This window comes from Nestor notabilis, unplaced genomic scaffold (genome assembly GCF_000696875.1).
Source record: "Nestor notabilis isolate BGI_N333 unplaced genomic scaffold, ASM69687v1 scaffold2121, whole genome shotgun sequence".
NCBI classification, from domain to species: Eukaryota; Metazoa; Chordata; class Aves; order Psittaciformes; family Psittacidae; genus Nestor; species Nestor notabilis.
Window position 1 is genome coordinate 42,335 of NW_009913143.1, and position 18,867 is coordinate 61,201.

The following is an 18,867-nucleotide window of genomic DNA, read 5'->3' on the forward strand; positions in this document are numbered from 1 at the left end:
CACCAAGAATAAGTTACCAGTTAGCACATACAGCTTGACATTGTTCTTTCCTGTGCACACACACCACAAAAGAACTGGACTATCCAGTCTCTGAAGTGCATTTCCATTGCTTGCATGTGTGAGTTGGTTTGTATGATTCTAAACGGTTTGTATATGTGCCACATGTGTTCATTTATAGTTATCATACACACATACACACATTCATCTGGAAACACTGTATGGGAGCAGAGTAACATGGTTCTAAATTACACCAGTAAGTTCTGCCCTGGTATCTGAAAGCAGTACTTGTGGTAGGCACTCTATGACTGTTTCATTTGGTTTTAGCCATGTAAAAGTTATATGCCTGGACAAAGACAGCTGCATAGACTTCTGCCATCAAAGTGGGTGGGGAACAGAAACACAGGTGAGAAACATCTTGAGAGACTAAGAAAGCTAAGTTGTCTAGACAAGTATCTTAGTAAGCAGCACAGTATAGTAAGAGAAATGTCCCAAAGACCCAGGACATGTGTCTTTGCACTGACTACCAGCCAGCCAGACACCTGAACAAACCTCACAGTGACATGGGGTCAGATTCAAGGCTGAATCTCGCTTCCCAGAGTGTGGAGTCTGGGTTGCAAATGCTTTCTTGTACAAAATAGCCTTTCCATTTTCAAAATCAACAAAAGTTCCATCAGTGTCTTTATATCCTGCATAAATTAAGACTCTTGTTATAGATGCACTGCTTAATGGGCAAGTACCCACAGCACAACATCTGAGAAACATCCTAGATGATCTCCAACAGACACCAAAAAATGCAGTGGATGCATTGTGCTTGCAGGTTGGCAGTGGCAATCTCTAGCACTACGCCCATGCACGTGTGTGTACGTAATTCAATTTCTAGAGCCACATCTCTATTAGTACCATTTTAACTAGCAGAATGCTAGAAGTAGCATTGTGCAGTGGGATGTAATTGTCTCAATGGATCTGTTCTTACAGGACAGTTACTGGCATGATTTTTACCTGAACTCTCCCATCCAGTGCCCATGTATAGTTCAGGAGTTATTCTGGGGCTGAGGTCCCTCCTAGCAGAAATTATTACTATGGATGTGGGTCACCTCTGGTAACTAGATGATCCTGGACACTAACAGAACATTTGCCATTTAAGTATTCAACTTAAACGCTCTAATTTTAGACAGCTGAGGCCCTGAAGTCTGTTACTTAAAGAGTTTCTGCAGTGCTTGATGTCTCTGATTACAGACTGGTGCTGCAGAAACCCAGTTACGCAGATGAAGGCACTGGTAAGAATATCCTTCTATGGCAAGGTACTCTGAACCTGGTGGAAATGTCCAGAAGCTAAACATTACTAAACTAATAATTGCAATTGACTGAGAAACGATCCTTCTCTCTAGAAGAAAACTGCAAAGCAAAACATACCTAATCGGAAGCAACAGACTACGAGAGCAGAGGAAGAAAGCAGAAAGATTGCTTTGTTAGTATCTTCTTCTAGAATAGGTCAGACCCCCTTGTGACATTTATAAACTATTTTCTGCCCAATTAATTGAACAAAATGTCTAAACTGATCTTTCCCTTACGGAGAAAAAATCACTATGCTCCATGAAAATGAAAGAAGGAATGACTGAGTAGCAGCTATTATGTGGCCTTGATTTTTCTTAAATTGCCAAGTATAAAGCACATAGAGGCATAATACCAGTTTTTGAAGAAATTGTGCCTCTGCTTTTTTGATGGGTACAGACAAATTGTATTATCCTAGCAAGTGAGAAACTCTGGGGACTGCAGGAAAGACTGCATCTTCAGACACTGTTCAGGCAAAATGCAAAGAAACGATTGATGGAGTCAAGAACACGAGAGCCAGTTCCTGCTGTCAGAGAGAGTTATGTATGCTCTCTTGGTCAGGAGACTGGGCTTTGTTTTTAAAAGCTGTACTTCCACAACACCAAACCAAAGGGAATACAAACTGCTTGCAGCCACTTCCACCAGACTTAAACCCGTGATGCAAGAATATACACCCCTCTCCGTGAACCTCAGAGCAGCACATCCACACAGCTAGAGTGTGTATCAATAGACTGTAACAGGAGCTGGACCAAAGACCCAGCTGTGGGTCAAATTAGCTCCAGAGATACCCAGATTCACTCTTTTGGCTAAGATGGGAGATGATGAATCAGAACCCGCAGCGATGCTCAGAAGGGAGGCAGGAGGTCTCCAGTTGGCAGGCTGTGCTTGCTCTGAAGGACTGAGAGGCAGACAAGCATAGGGAGTCCTATCATAACAAAAGCACTTTTCTTTAGTGAACATACACCACTAAAATGTCACTATGAAGAACCACAGGAGACACATTCATTTAAAATATCTATTGAAATTACAAATTAAACTCTTCAATATGATTCAAAGTACAAAACACAACATTAAAAGGCATTCAACAGCTCTTTTATACATCACAGTGTTAGTGGCACAAAAAGTACTTACATTTCAAATACATCAACAAAACTATTTTTACACTGGTCAAATACACTATCTATACATATGCATGACTCCTTCATGCTTATCCCTATACAAGTTTAAAATACATCCATGATAAAATGATCGAGAAAGGTTCAGTTATGTACCACACACCTGTACCTAATGTTCCTGGAATTCTTATAAGAGATACACAAATCAAAGCAATAATGAAGACCACAGGGCTCTAAACACAAACAGCATGCCTTACTTAGTATAAGTGCATTAGCAATTAAGCGCTGATGCAGGCTTCTTTGATGTCTTTAATGTCACTGTCATCAACAACTGTATTCTAACTGTTTTCCTCAGGATTTTAGACTATGTATGTGAAATGTACGAACTTTGGTTTTTAAAAAAGCAACCCTGCACAAAGCTTTATGCATGCTGTACCTCACTGGGATGAACATGGCCTGTATTAAATATATTTATTCCTACACAGTAAAAGGCCTACAGATGAAATGCACAAAACTTCATTTTTATTTTCCTGCCTATAACAATTTTAAATCAAAAGCACTTTATCTTTTTCTGATCTATGAATATTTTATCCTGTCAGCTCTGTAAACAAGAGAGCTTTTCACTACTTTTGATTGTGTTTCCTGCATGTCAGAATATCAAGTGTATGCTGAAAGTTGATCCTGTCAGCTCTTATTTGGGATTTTGCCTAATTTATAAGCCAGAGTATCTGAGGAAAGATCATGCTGCTTGGTATGTGGGGGAAAGCATCCCAAACTCTTGGCATGCTGAAGTCAGTAGTAGGAGGTTTCAGGATGAATGCCAACATGAATAAAATTGAAATATTAACATAAAACTGCAGTAAGAATTTATATATAATCTTTCATCACAGAATCTTGAAGAGACTCAAAACCATTGAATTTGCCCTCACAGCCTTCCTGTGAGGTAGGTAAACACTGGTCCATCCATTTAAAAGATAGTTAAACTGAGATCAAAGGAGATTAGTGACTTGTCCAATGTCACATGGGGAAAACCCAATGCTACGGCCATTGAAGTCTGTGCAGGCTGTGCTACTGATCTCTTGCAGGTCTGACTTCAGCCCAGCTAATGAAAGGCAACTCTGGAGCCTGGACTCCACACTTGTGTGCTTGACATGACACTGCTTCACCCCAACAGAACATGCAAACGATGTACTGCTACAAACTCCATTAAAAACAACATTTAAGAAATGCAAAAAACCTAAATAACAGTTTAACCATAAAACCGTAACAGAATCATGCAGTGAATCTTATTTTTCTGGTGAAAATCTAAAGAGCCAAAGCCGATGTAACAGAATTTCATCTGAAAAGCAGCAGAGACAAACATTCACTTTTCCATGGCAGGGGTTTAAATGTCAGAGTTTAAAGCAATGTATTTACAATTCAGTTTCAGGGTATTAAATGTCACACTACCAACATAAGCTGCAACATAAAAACACCCTCAACTCAATCACCGCCAGAAGTTGCTACTTTGGAAACAAATCAGCATTAAAAAAGCAAAATAATAAAACAAAATCCCCGAGAAGAATACAGATGGAATGACATTTAGGAAACCTGAAATTATTAGGTATTTGGTAAATAAATGTAGGCATATAGTCTATCCCAACAGCCAGGGTTTGAAATAAGAGATATGTCAAAAATCTCCAGTAGCAATTCAAGTATGTTGAGACCAGAGACAGAGATATACTGACAGACTTAAACAGTTTTCTGATTATATAATGTTACCTGTGAGCATTGATTATAAACTATTATTTAAAAATGTATGTATTTGTAAAGGACTTTTTTCCCTTTTTTAAATCTAGAAATGCATTAATTTTGACATTGATTATTAACTGGCCACAGTAGCATAGAAAACTCAAGTTTTGCTGTACTGCCACATAAAGGCTGTCTCTAAGAAAGGCACAGAAAATAAACCTCATACTAGGACACTCCAGTTCTGCTAAGGGGACACTGCACCTCTGCGGTTTACTATCATCCCAGTAGTAGAAGCAGTCATGAGATCCACTGCCACATACAGCCAAATCCCCCAGTGCTCCCAATTAGAAAACCAACAACCCATGAAATTTTTATGTCCTGTTGTCCATTTTGGTTTTCTCCAGTTAAACAGAATTACAGGGCCAAGGATGAAAGACCACAGTTGTAGCTTACCTGCAAGAAGCTGTCCTTCGCAGAAGGGTTTCCATTACTTCTGCACATTGAAGTTGTAACTCAGGACAACCCAGGTGCTTGCCTTACGTGGTACCTCTGGAGAGATGGCTGAGCTGCTGCCAAAGTCAGAGTGAGATAACCACTTCATTGCCCACTGACCTCAGCAGTGCTTCACACACTCCTTGGGGGCTGCCAATCAGTGATCGAATGCACTACCCAAACTTCCTACAGATATTCTGAACAACTGAGCAATTTTTAATAACAAAGATAGCTAAAATACTAAAAGCATTCTGATAACAAAAGGTCTGAACTGTACACTGCCATAAACAATCTGAAGACATCATAAGAAGTTAAGACTTGTTGCAAACCAGCTATCCTTTTTCTTTGCTCATTAAAATCAAGCCAAAGAAGCAAACTGCAGATAACCTTCAGCTCCCGAAGATAAAATTTGTGGTTAGACACGGTTTGAATTTGGATACTATAAAACTTGCCAGAAAGGGGAGGAGAAGGAATTCAAGAGTAGCTTTATAAAAAGACAGTGGCCCTTTTCAAAATTCTACCCTGCAGTCTTTTTATTTAACAAATAGACAGTATAAAAAAAAAAAAAAAAAAAAGATAATAAAGAAAGGAGTCATTTCCTTACGCCTGAGCTGTGAAAACATATTCCCAGCCTGTGGCAGCAGCCAGAAGCAGTTGCATTTAAGGGTCTTAACACATTTTCAGTGCAAATTTATCCTGGCTATTTATCCATCTCAGTACATCAATAATGTACAGAAATAAATAATGATGAAAAATACACAGTCAAACTTCAGTCCATAAGCCATTCTGAAGAATGTTTTCCTTCAGTACTACACACAGACATACACATACAGGTGCTTCATATTTCATGGCAAGAAGTTATTAGTCAAATCCTTGTAGGCTTTTGAAATCAGAGGAAAATGGTTTTCAACAAAATATTCCTAAAGAGAAACTACAATGATTAATAGGATGTTGACTAGCACGCTTCACTACCCTGGAAACACAGCACTGTGAATGCCGCAAAACTATCAAGTGATTACTTTTCAAATAAAAACTGTTTCATCACAGTATTGTTATTAACAACACACACCATACATCATACAATGTTAACTCTGAAAATGGGCTAAATAGTTTAAATGTAAAGTACAACTTCCACAAATATCCCAGGCATTTTATTAACTACAGGGATAACCCTGCTACATTTTTATACTTAAAAGGAAAGGTTCATTGATAACCCAAGAGTCTAAATAGTAAAGTTAGTCCTGTATTTTTTAATAATTACCCTAAAGACAGAAGCAAGCTATCCTGAACTTCCAAAATATTTCAATATCACAGCTATGTACACATTTGGTTTAAATAGGATTATATATATCTCTCTCTATATAAAAAGATTAAGATACCTGGATTAGAAGTTATGTAGCCCTATAAGTGTAGCAGAACCATAAACAACAGCAAAAAATAACAATTCAGAAAAACACTAGTGGTCCAGCGGTAATCAATACCATCAATGCATTTTTAAAAGAACTGTGATTAGACAGTAGGTTTGTGTCACCACTCAACCTTTCAGCTTCATCAATTCATTTTTAAAATGTAGCTTTCAATCTAACAAATTTCTTATAAGACTTCATAAAATTTCTGGAAGGCAACAGGACCAACCTTGTCCCTCTAACCCTCCCCAAATTTGAAGAAAGGCATAGGATGGCCTATATGCACCTTATTGATTTTGTTATACTTGAAAAAATAGCTACTAAAAAGGATATTGTGATGGCTTTAACAAAAACAGATGCGTAGTAAACACAGTAAAAGTCACACTAAGTTGACTGATTTAAATGATAGGCAACTTAAATATATACAGGAATAAGACACCAAATTTGGAAGTGAACAGATATGCAGACAGTTAGATGTGTATGCATTTTCAGTACACTTCCCAGTCCACCAGCAGGGCAGCAGAAACTTTGCATTATTTTTAGCATTATCACCCCTTAATTTCAGATAGCTACCCAGGTCCGTGGTCTCCCTTTAGCACCAATCTTGCCTTCCATTACCCTCCTTGTCTATTATTGATCGATCTATGCAACAGTAGTAACAACAGTTTCTGGAACAAAGACTGTGTGTCAATGAAAAGCAGAATGGGGCAAGTAAGGCTACAGCAATGTAAGTGCAAGAGGGAAATATCAACAGCAACAATAAACTCAAAACACATGTTGTGATGAATCCAATCTCAGTCTAGGTAGGTAGAGGGTCATCATCCCCTTTATTACATTTGCACTTGCAGCAGAGAACAAATGGTGTAGCAAGAAGAAGGAAAGGGGAGGCCACCAAAAGCAGAAGACCAAATCCTGCAAAAATTCCTACCACCTGTAAGAGAAAGGAATAGAATTGTGTTAGAGATAGTAGTTGTCTAAATTCTGCTGACACCAGTGCAACATCAGTGTCCTTCAAAAAGATCTCAGCAAATGTCATTGACCTTACCAGAGCCAGGACTTCCCCCCAGGTGTATGCTACAGTCAGCTCCTGCGATCAGTAATCATGAGTGAAGTCAGAGAGTGAACGCTCATGTCTCTTTGCTCCAGTCAGAACCATGCCGCACAACTCAGTTCCATCACACAAAGTGATGCAGATGGTCAGTTGCCTTTTTGAGTTTTGCTGTATCTCAAACAACTAATGAAGCAACCACTTAGATACTATCTTCTTGATCAAACCTAAATATTAAATATCAGGATCAAGACTACAAGAGAATTAGAGACTCTCATTTCAAGGTGCTCCCATTTTTGCTGGTGAAAGCTCCAAAGGTTTTCGTGTTCCCATATCACAGAGATATGGGAATACTCCCACAAGTTTCCCACCAGCAGGAACACAAGCTTGGGAGTCTCAGCCACTGATTACAAATGCTATAGGAGGACCCTGCATATGCAATGGGTTTTTGCACTCAGACATGAGCTCATCCTGCTGCTTCAGAGGACAGGACCTAACTCTATCTAAAAGCACTTTTTTTTCACTGACATTTATTGATCACCCTCTTCCCAGCATAGGCAGAGGACCACAGACCCACCCATCCTGTCAGTGCCAAACTCTATTAGTTTCCACAGTGTTTAAATTTGGAAAATGACTTAAAAAATTTGAAGTTGAGGTTCATTGCCAGAGGAAGTTTCCCATATGTCACAGGCAACTGTAAGAGTAATGCTGCAACAATATGCCCACAAATTATTTAAGAAAATAATTTAGATTTATTCACGAGAGTGTCTGTGAATAATTTTGAATAATGAAGGCAGGAGTGGAATGCTAATCTGCCTGCAAAACCTCACAACAGAAGGCAAAATGAAATTAGAGTGCAGGACTCATTAAGAATTCTCCTAGCCAGGGCTAGATATACCACTTCAATTAACTGACAAACATTTGATTAGCCATGTTATAGATGGAATGATTTACTAGTATTTTTGTCAGCCACGGACAATTTCTCGTTCTGATTACCATATATTTCTTTTTTCAATTCCACTATCCAGGCATTTTTGGACAGGGGCTGAGAGGAAAGGATGGCTGCGGGAGATGGCGCTGTGGGACAGCAGTCACTGCTGCCTCCTACTAGCCAAATTCTTTCAGTTTTGGCTTTTTGCTGTCCAGGGATAAGGAGCTTAAACTTCCTCACCCTAGAATGTTTTTTTCTTGCCAAGAGCAATTTCTTTTTCATCTTCAGAGGTGTGCACGTTTCATTAGTCATTCTTTCTTTTGGAGGTGCTGACAATCCGATGCAACTTCCATTTACTAATCTCTGCATTTATTTACTAGAGACATAAAACAGAGCTAATTCTCATCTTTTTTTACAAGCTGTGAGCTGCAACTATTGCCACACTGCTTTTTGGAGGCAGCGTGCTCTTACCTAGCTCTTTACAGCCTGGGCTAAGAGAGCACTGGTCAGACAGAGCCAAGTTGGAAGTTAGCAATCCAGTGGACCAGACTGACTACTGGTAATTTTTATGAGATACCTATTTCCACCTTCCTTTCAGCCTCAATACATCATCAAAGAATTCATTAAGTTTCATTTTATTTATTGTGGGGTTTTTTGTTTGTTTGTTTGTTTATTTGGGGGTGGTGGTGGTGTTTTTTTTATTTGTTTCTTTTTTAAACAAAACTGCTTGCTGAGTATTACTCATTTTCTACTCGGTTTTGCTGCTTCCAAAGTTGCTGCCCTACTCAGCATCAAGCCATCCCCTCTGGCCAAAACAAATATTTTTTTAAAATCCATAAACAACAAACCAAAGGCTCACTTCAGTTTGCCTTGGATAAATACTCAAAGAAACTTAACATAAGGAAACAATTGCAATGTTGATTTAGCTTTAGTGGGTTGGCAGAATTACATCCTGATTGATAAAGAATTACCCCTTTCTTTCTTAACGATGACCAAAACATCAAATATACTGTCTATCAAACATATATGCACTAACTGCTGTGGCTAAGAACAGATTCCAAATATCAGATTAATCACTTCATATTACAGCTATATTAACAAAGCTTATGTAGTCACACACTTCCTAAGATAACATTGGGTAAACCAAGCAAAACCCAGTCCATTGCTCAGCACCCAGGGGCATAAGTGGAGGGAGAGGAGTGCAATCCTTCACCTTTTATTTTGGTTTACCTGTTTTTCCAGACTTGGAGTTTATTCTCTAGATTTGATGTGTACATTCAAATGGAAAGAAATCTGTACTTCAAGCAAAAGCACTTCATCTCAAGCTAAGGTAGCTTTTTACTAGCACACAGTTAATTTAGGAAGAGATGACTCAGATACCCAGATGTCCCTGTATCTCTGAAGTGACTATGAAGGCAGTAGATTGGACCAAGTCACACACTGGCATTTACATTGTATGCATAGAAAGTAGAGCAGAGAGCTGTTTCATTACGAGCATTCATGCTGGGTCCAGCAAAACTGAATCCAGACTACAAGAGGTATCCGCACACTTAGTCAGTTTGAATCTGTGTTTGCAGCTACTGGTAACTCAGGGGGTTACCTTCTATCCAACTTACATGAATGAGTCAACTGGAGTCCATAACAAGATACCTAGCATACTTGGGCTAATTCATTTCCAGTTCTGGATCTGGAGCTAAAGATCCCTTGCATGATGAGCTTCCTGTTAATAATATGGATGGTGGCAACCTACTTCATCCTCCAGGTTTACTGAGAACATACCTGGATTGGCATCTAACTGGCTCTGCAATCATACCCCTTCTAGTTCTCAGTGGCTTTCTGCCAAGGACTGTCCTCTCTGGGATAGCTAACCTCTCTAACCTATTGCCTTCTTCAAAGCTGCTATGAAAATCAGTTACAATTTGGCACAAGAAATGTATACTAAGGTATTAAAATGAGTACGGCAAAGGAAGGCACTATGACAGTAGTAGACCTGTAAAGTGCTTTTAAAGATCTGAGCTTTACCTGTGTTCTGTGCCAAATAACTGATGCCCTGGAGTGGCCCAGCTTGTTTCGACAAGGTCCTTTGTCATAATGTATAAGGAGAAAATCATCCTACAAAATATTAAATGAAAAAGTAGACAATAAATAGAAGTACAAACTCTTCTTCAAGTTATAAAGTACTATTTCCTGAGAACTTATAACCAGGAATTGCACAGGAAGATAAAAACTTAGTAAAGTGGATATGCCCAGGTCCAACCTTTCCAAAGTGCTTTGTTTACAGTTAAAGTGTCTTCACAAACAGGTTTGTTTAGCAAGTGTTGTATATCTATAATGAATTCTTCTCCCAAAGGCTCTCAAGCTGCATATTTAAATGTTAGCATGAGTTTAGCACGAGGATCCAAGAAGATAAGCTGACCGCTGCATATATCTTGCACACACATAGAAAGAGCAAAGGAAAAGGAATACTTGCACCACAGAGTTCCCAAAGTTGGAATAAGAAAAGGGCAATACAGAATTTTGATAAATGATGTCCCTATCTGACCTTCTACAAACCAGCCAAGATAGCAGGCCGAGTACCAACAGATCGCTGTTTTTCAACTGAGCATGTAAGAAGCCTGAGACTTAGGGACCATTAGTAAAGCATTCAAATGGGACAACCACAGGATTTGAATAGCTTTCAGGAGCCTAAAACATTTCCTTTGCTATTGTTAACAATGTTATAATATAAAACAGATGGCATGGAAACAGATGCTGTATATACACTGATCCTTGGGCATGATAACAGGCTGATTTTTAAAATAATGTAAACATATGACAGCAGCAGCTTATGGACTGACAAATTCCTGATGCTAGAACACTATTCTTTTTTGTATGTCAGACCTATTTCTTGTCCCACAGAATACAATGAACAGTAAACAGATCTGACTGCTGGTCTCCTTCATTGTGACACACCAAATCTAGAGTTTGTCTGTCAAACTTCCACAGACTAAGAACATTCCTATGCTCATCTGGTACCTCCTTAAAGGAGGGGGACACTGGAAAGTCATTACTAAGTGAAGTAATATAAAGCAAAAAAAAAAGGAAAGGAAAAAAAAAAGAAGAGGCAATACCTCTCCCCATGTTAGTTTCCACGTAAAGATTGCAAATAGAATATTTTCATAAAATTTTACTCTCATATAGGCAAAGTGCTAAGATCACACAGGTCAGACAAGTAAAACAGAGCATAGAAATCCTATCAAATTACCAGAATCAGCTCTGATAGGTTGCAGTCCACCAAGTTGGGCAGAAGCTAGTGAACTACTATTTAATTGATTAACAAGACAGCTGGATGGCAAAGCAATGAACTTCTAAGCTTCTGAGAACCAGAGTGCACGGCATGTACTCACATCAAGAGATTCCAGGCAGTACCAGCAAAAAGCATGTTTGCAATTCTTACACATCATTTGGGCACAGCCTTCATCTCGTTCAATGTAAACTTTACACTTTGGACAGCGTTTGATTGGGGCGTCATCTTCTTCCATTTTAAAAACTGAACTGTGGGACAGAATGAGGAATTAGTAAGATGTGTGGCTGTGTCAGTTTAGAGAAGAACATGTAAGAACTGTATGAAGAAGGTGAGCCTACTTTTTCATTTAAAAGAAAAAAAAAAAAGAGAGAGAAATTACTAGAGATCCAGGTATTGAACTCACTTTTACTAATTAGATGTTTTGGCTATACTCCTTTTTTCAAGCATACCTCAAGAAAAAAAATGTTTAATTACAACAGTGCCCATGTAAGATTCAGGACATTTTCTTTACCACATAGTTTACCAACTGTTTTTGTTATCTGTTGAGAGTAATAGATATTAAGACAGTTTTCTCCTGCTCACACCTAAATGCTTTGTATGTCTAGATCATTTTCCTCCCTTCTTCCTCAGAAAAGGAAGCAATCCGTGAATGACACAACAAGCCCAGACCACATTCCTTCAGACTGGGGCACCAGGGATAAGATTTCTTGTCTCTTTGAGGATCCTCCCTAGGAATTTCCCTCCGTATGGGAATCATGAGGTTTGGAGAGCATGCTGTTCTTTCACAGTTGATCTCTCTGTCTCTAGCACTATCCTAACCAGTCACTGTTCATGAGTTAGGGTCAGCACCGCTTCTCCTCATCTTGCATGGCTGTGCAAAACCATCGGATGTTCTCTCATACAGTGGGCACAACACAGAGGAATGTGGAAACACTGGAAGAACATTTATTTCCCTTGAGTATCTTTCTACCATATGGAGATTTTTGCACACTAACAACCAAAATGTACCTTAAAAAATGACACTTCCAGCAGCTACTGCCAGTGGGAGATACAAGAATGACTGATGAGGATGCAACAGTTTGCTGGAAAACAGGACTGACCCTTGGTTGATTGCTTTGCCCAGTGGCAGGATAAAAGAACACACACTCGTTGGTCACACTACAGGCAACTGTATTACAGAAAAATGCTTTGAAGCCATAAACCGCATACAAAACTCCAAACACACAGTAGCACAAAATGCTAATGGCACATTATGCTCTAAAATAATGGAAAAATAAACTTCAATGGAGTAATAAATGAAGCGTGAAATAAAACCTAAAAGCAACCAAAACACTGAGGAAAACAGACAAAGTTTTTTACCTTGCCATGAAGTTTAGTGAGCTGCAGTTCTGGTCAAGCACACGCAAAAAGCACGTGCAGAAGTTACTACATTTGACCAAGAACACATCATGACATCATCATAGTTAGTCATCTGTTACAGCAAAGCTTGAAAAAAGGCAAGTTATGAATAGCTAAGTCCAAGGCTGGCCAAGCCCAGACATTACCTGGTCCACATGCACAATGACCTTTCTTATTCATTGGCTTCAGTATGCCACTGGAAATGGCTTGAAACGGAACTTAAGATCATTGGCCAAATATGCAGCAGTAAGGATGACTGACAGGGTATCCTAAAAAAAATAATCACTGTCTGGCATGATGTTACCAACCTTCATGCTGCCCAGAATAGCAGCAGCAAGATCTGCTTGGAAGCAAAGCTCATGAGCTGCCTGGATGTTGTATTTTTCCCACTGGGGCAAAAGGGCAAAGGCTGAAGCAGCTCCTTAGTGTTTTGCCAGGAATGGTGGCAAGGAGTGAGGCTGCCAAGAGCTATCCAGTTTTGGAATACAGCATTAAAAGAATAGGAATGACTAAGTGAAGGAAGCGGCTTTAAAACAAAGTATCAGGGAAATGCCTCTTTACTATTCATATTCCAGTTAGTTCAAAGATGAAGTGTTTTGTTTCTAAATAACTGATCTTTTGCAATACTTTACCTTGTTTCTCCTGGAAGAAAAGAGATTGGCATGTTCTCTTGACAGCCTTGACCTGGATGCCAATTAGATTTGCAAGCAGAGCAGAACTCAATGTCGCAGGCTTTGCACTGGACCAGCTGGGGGTCCTGTGGGCTTGATTCCTGGAGCTGGCAAACTGCCTGGCAAGTAGAGGATGGACACCAAGTCCGACATGGATCCAAAAGCACTTCTGCAAAAGGACATGAAAGCACAAGATCCAATGGCGGTTACAAGATCAGTCTTCTGTAACAATATATTCCAGCTGAGGTTGACTAGCAGGGCATTTGAAGACACACATTTTCAAAACAAACCCTTTAATTTATGCTACCCGCTGAAGACATAAATCTGGCCTGCTTTACAAACAGGCACAAAACTGAAGTGAGTTTCCCGAGTTTGAATTGCCCACTTTCATTCATTGAACTACACTTGCTCTGAGAATAAGATGTTGCATTTTCTTCAGTTGTATCTCAAGTTAAATAGAGCATATACTATGCAGGCATAACCCATCAGAAAGTGTTTTTACAGTGCTTTGCCCATTAGGACTCTATTTCAAGTTGGCCTCTGCCCTTATGTAACCATATGATTAACAACAGCGCAAGACTGTTACAATTTCAGCCCTTTCTTGGAGGCTGTTTACTGGTAAGTCATTGCATGTTTCAAAGCCCACTGATGTTTATAAAAACCTACCAATGACTTCAGTGGTTTCTAGGCTGGGTCCTACCCTCAGCAAATCTTTTGTAAGTTCTCGACAACCACACAGTTCCATATCCCCACAGCCACAGAGTCAGCTTATATCCTCATAAAAATTAACAAGGTTCATGTTATTACACACAGAAGTGCCTAGTGAATTCTGCACCAGATGGCATTACAGGGGATAATGGTGGCTCCATAAAAGGGGTCAGTCTACATCCCCAGCCTCTGGAGTACTGGTAGTCAACTTAAACAGCAAAACTCGAAACAGAAGTCACTCCCTCCCTTATAGAGCTATATAACACATAGCAATTTTCTTTCCTTAGCTCAATCCCAGAATGTTGCAGTAATGGGAATCATGCAGTCAAGAACAGAATCAATTTTAGGGTTCTTTTGTTGGGGCTGTTTACGTTTTTTTTGCTTTTTTGTTGTTGTTGCTTTGTTTTGCAATGACCAAATGATTAATGTATAATGCTACTGCATGAGTATGTGCAGAGCCAGATACTGATCTATGGGATCAATCTGGAGTGATACCATTCTCACAGCCTTGCAATGGGTAGTGTTAAATGTGTTACCTCTTTCAAACTGCAGCTTCTTATACCTTTGCATGATTTCTGATGCAACCATGCACTCAATCTGTTGAAGGAAGGAAAAGAAAAAGACAAATTTCCAATTAGGAATAGCAATAATCTAAGGCATTTTCAACAAATGGAGACAAAATATGTGACATTTAGAGGACGTTAAAAATGTATGTTGGCAACAATGGCAGCTGTAACACTTGTAGTAAAAGCATACCTCATTTTCTTGCAGATGACCTCGCTTTGGGCAGGCAGCATCAGGGCAACTGATGGCTGTTTCTAGACCTTCTTTGATCAAAAGCTCCACATACTGTTTGAGGCACTGTAAGAAAGCCAAGACTGAGTTAACAATCTTACCAAGAATAAACCAGTCACTATTTTAATAGCTTTCCTTTGAAATGGGAATTATTTGAAAATACAAATACTACTGTCCCCCTTTCACAGCCATGGGCCATGCTCACAGCTTTTGCCACAGTTATGCCTTTAAATAGAAAACAGCAAGTTCATTTCCACATCAAATAACTCTTCTTCAACTTAAAATACGCAGCAAGCTAAAAAATAACAGTAATGGGGAAAAGGACAAATCAAACAGGGAGCTAAGAGGGGAAAAAAAAATAATAAAACACTACCAAGATAAAATTAGATTAACCACACTCCAAAAATCTTTATGTGACTGGAAACCACAACACAGCTTAGTAAACAGTAACTATCCATAGACAGACATCTGTCAAGCATACCAGAGAACAAAAAGGAGTGGTGTACCTTGCCTTCTATTTCTAGAAAATAATTATCTGAACTTCATGGTTAAAGACGTATCTTTCCCATAGGAAGGAAAAATGTGAGAATTAGGACTTCCAGAGAACTACAGTTTCCATGGGGACTGAATAATAAATATTGGTAATACTAATACTTTTCTCCCCTAGCAACCACAGCAATTTACCCAACTCATATCTGAAAATGTAGCATCTAACAGTAGTGCACTGCAGGACCATCAACAAAACGGAGAAGAAAGGTGGAAATTTTAGACTAAGGGTGAATTAATACCAAACCTCGTTATTCTTATAGAGCAACCACCCCCTTCCACCTCCACATTTCCCACACCATGGTGAGAGCTACTGAATAGGTAGGTGTCTGCTGGGGAGGCAAAGAGAGTGATGGAGAGCGAGAGAGATCCTGCAACTTACACCAGCCTGATGCTACAGAGAAAGAGGAATTGAGGGTCTGCTTTCCAGCAGATGGGTCACCCTGTGGTGTTGTCACACTGCTTGTCAGTTCAACTAGCTGTGGCAAACTAGAGACAACTACAGAAAGTAGACCCCTAATTCTCTGTTACCAGATACGTGAATAAAGAGTAAGCAGAGTGATTTGAAGTTACAAAACAAGCTCAGCATACAGCTGGGTGGGAGGTGAGAAGGATTACACACTCTGCAGCAAGCTGGCAAACCAGGGACTTCAATTACCATTTTCTGACAGAACTTGCAAAAGGTATGCAGCTGCCGACTCACCATCATAGAATCATGGAATAGTTAGGGTTGGAAAGGACCTTAAGATCATCAGCCTGGGAAGGCAAAGGGCTGCATCGACCTTGCCGAGTCCAGAGTGCCTGACTGCAGGTCAGAGCACAAAGCCGCTTCTTCCTTCCAACCACACCATTGAACAGGCCCATCAATGAGCACATCTTCAGCCTAACCCTTTGCATGTGGCTTGTGGCTGTAAGGTCCAGACTTTCAGTTTACTCAGCCTCTTCTCTTTCTGTTCTGCCTCTGGGATGTCTATTCAGCTCCTTTCAGAGCCCCTATCATCTATATTAACGTTTTATTCTAGATTTTATCTTTTGCACCTTGATTGCAGCAAAAACTTCACTTCCTACCCACGTGTTTTCTGGTGCTCTAGTACACAGCTTTTCTGGTGGCAACATGCCACCACCTTGTTAGCACAACAAATCATGTCTGTCAGAGTCCCCTTCCCTGTGCCTCCTATTCAACTGAGACAACAGGTCTATTTTTCTTTTTTTTTTCTTTTTTTTTTTTTATTTTTTTTTAGAAAAACAGATATCCAGTAATAGGTATCTTGAAAAGCGTTGCATGTGCAAAAAATTCACGTGACAAATTAGTCTTCCTTTTTATCAGGAGGGATTTAATGAAGAGAACTGTTCACTTAGTAGATGTTTGACTTACAGGTTTCTAAGGCTCATTTATAGCTCTGCAGGGCAGGTAGTGGAGCAATTCCAGAGAAGCATGAGCAGCAGCAATCACAGCAGGCTGAGCTCTGCAAGAACCAGATCCTAGGTCATGTGCCTTGGCAAACTGTGATTTCAGCTGTAGAGCGGTATTAGAGTTACCATAATGACACTGTTGGCTTTCCCTTTTCCCCTCCATTTGCAGACGCTAAGTGTGGATTAAAATGAAAATGCATACATTTTTAATGCCAGCACTTAGCACTTATAAAAAGTACTTTTCAAGCTGAATGAGCTTTGTCATCATTAATCATTAATGTGGTTAATTCTCCTCTTCAATCTGTTTGGGACCATTTCCAAGGCCTATTCGATTTGCTTCCCTTTCCTCACATCTTCCAAGGAATGACATGGTTCATCCCTGCTATGAGCAGTGCCCAAGGCGTTCCTCTTCCCCATATGTGGCACTGGCCCCTACTTCCTCAAAACCAGCACGGCCAAAGTGCAGTTCTTAAGCTACACTTTCTGGGAACACAGATGTTATCTCAAGGCCAAGAATTATCACTCTAAATTAGGCAGAGGATAAAACACCCAGTTCACTTAAGACTCTCACTCCAGAGATTTCTTGGGTGGAGAAGGAGCAACCCAAAGTGGTTGCAGAAGAATGTGAAGCACAGGGTACCTATGGCTCCTCTTGGGAGCAGACACAAGATGTGCAACTTGTGCCTGTAAATTTTAAACTGGCTACAGTACTGGAAACGCACCAGCACACAAACAAAAATACAGTAGGATTAAGTACTCAGTTACATACTATGAAAGATTCATTACAAAACAGGTACAAAAAGATGACAAACGAATTGTTGCTCATTTTCTATGCAGCTTATAGTTGATCCCATCCTGGAAGATATCTTTATACTCCTTCCATTAAGGCAATAAAGCACTGTACAGGATGAACAAAAAATGTGGGAGTGTAAGTCACCCCAAATAACTTTCAAAATGAACTGTATGATATAGTTTTTTCAGAGAAAACAGGAGCTGAAATTAGGTACCTAAGGTCTGAAGTAGGAATAAGGTCACAAGATACCCTTCTTGTACACTGACTCTTATAAAACCATTATGCTGGGGAGCATCTTTAGTCTTCCTTTAAAGGACCTGTGTCAATGGAAAGTTGCGTTTATTTGAAGCAATACTTTTGCTAAATTCCACTTCTTCCTTTCTTAAAAAACAACTCCAAAACCTCATTGTATTTCATTAATTAAATAAGTAAATGATATTTAAAGTAAGTCACGCTTAGATATACTCTAAACCTGTGAAAAACTGGTGGCGGTTATTCTGTACATTTCCATTTATATCCTTAATCTGATACAATGAAACCAGGGTAGGACTTAGCAATGCACAAAAAAATAACTCTTTTCTGAATCAAGTAGTTCGTAAGAGGAAGCATTTCCTTTGCACTCAGTTTTGTACTTCATTTCTGTACTCTAACAATCTTCACCTGGAACAATGAAGACCTGCCTAGAGGGATGGAGCACCTCTCCTATGAGGAAAGGCTAAGAGAGTTTGGGTTGTTCAGCCTGGACAAGCGAACAGTCTGCGGAGACCTTATTGTGGCCTTTCAGTTCTTAAAAGGGGCCTATAAGAAAGATGTCAGTTTATAACAATTGCTAGGCAAGTTACTCTGGTTTATGTTGCAGTTGCATAAGTGAACAGGTAATGGTAGTAGTTTAGGTTTCTGTTCAGCATGCGTATTTTCAGCATACCACATGACTCAGGGTAGCAAAAGAACAATTATCATATGATGGAACTCTAGGACACTACTAAGATTGTTTGGTTCCTTAACTATACAGATCACAGAATGGTTTGGGTTGGAAGGGATCTTAAAGCTCATCCAGTTCCAACCTGCCACCATGGGCAGGGACACTTTCCACTAGACCAGGCTGCTCAAAGCCCCATCCAACCTGGCCTTGAACACTGCCAGGAATGGGGCAAATGAAGCAAGTTTTTCCTCCCATCCCTCGCGTCTTCCAGGCACTTTTC

At 39.7% G+C, this 18,867-nt stretch overlaps 1 protein-coding gene across 1 annotated transcript; it reads right to left on the reverse strand.

Annotated features, from left to right (window-relative positions):
• Nucleotides 1–6,573: 6,573 nt before the first annotated feature.
• On the reverse strand, nt 6,574–14,979 carry RNF144A (ring finger protein 144A; the record flags this gene model as incomplete). The annotated part of the gene is made up of 6 exons (XM_010022908.1): nt 6,574–7,007; nt 10,078–10,167; nt 11,442–11,589; nt 13,372–13,579; nt 14,655–14,715; nt 14,875–14,979. Coding segments are annotated over 6 exons (744 nt in total), but the record flags the coding sequence as incomplete, so codon positions are not given.
• Nucleotides 14,980–18,867: the final 3,888 nt, after the last annotated feature.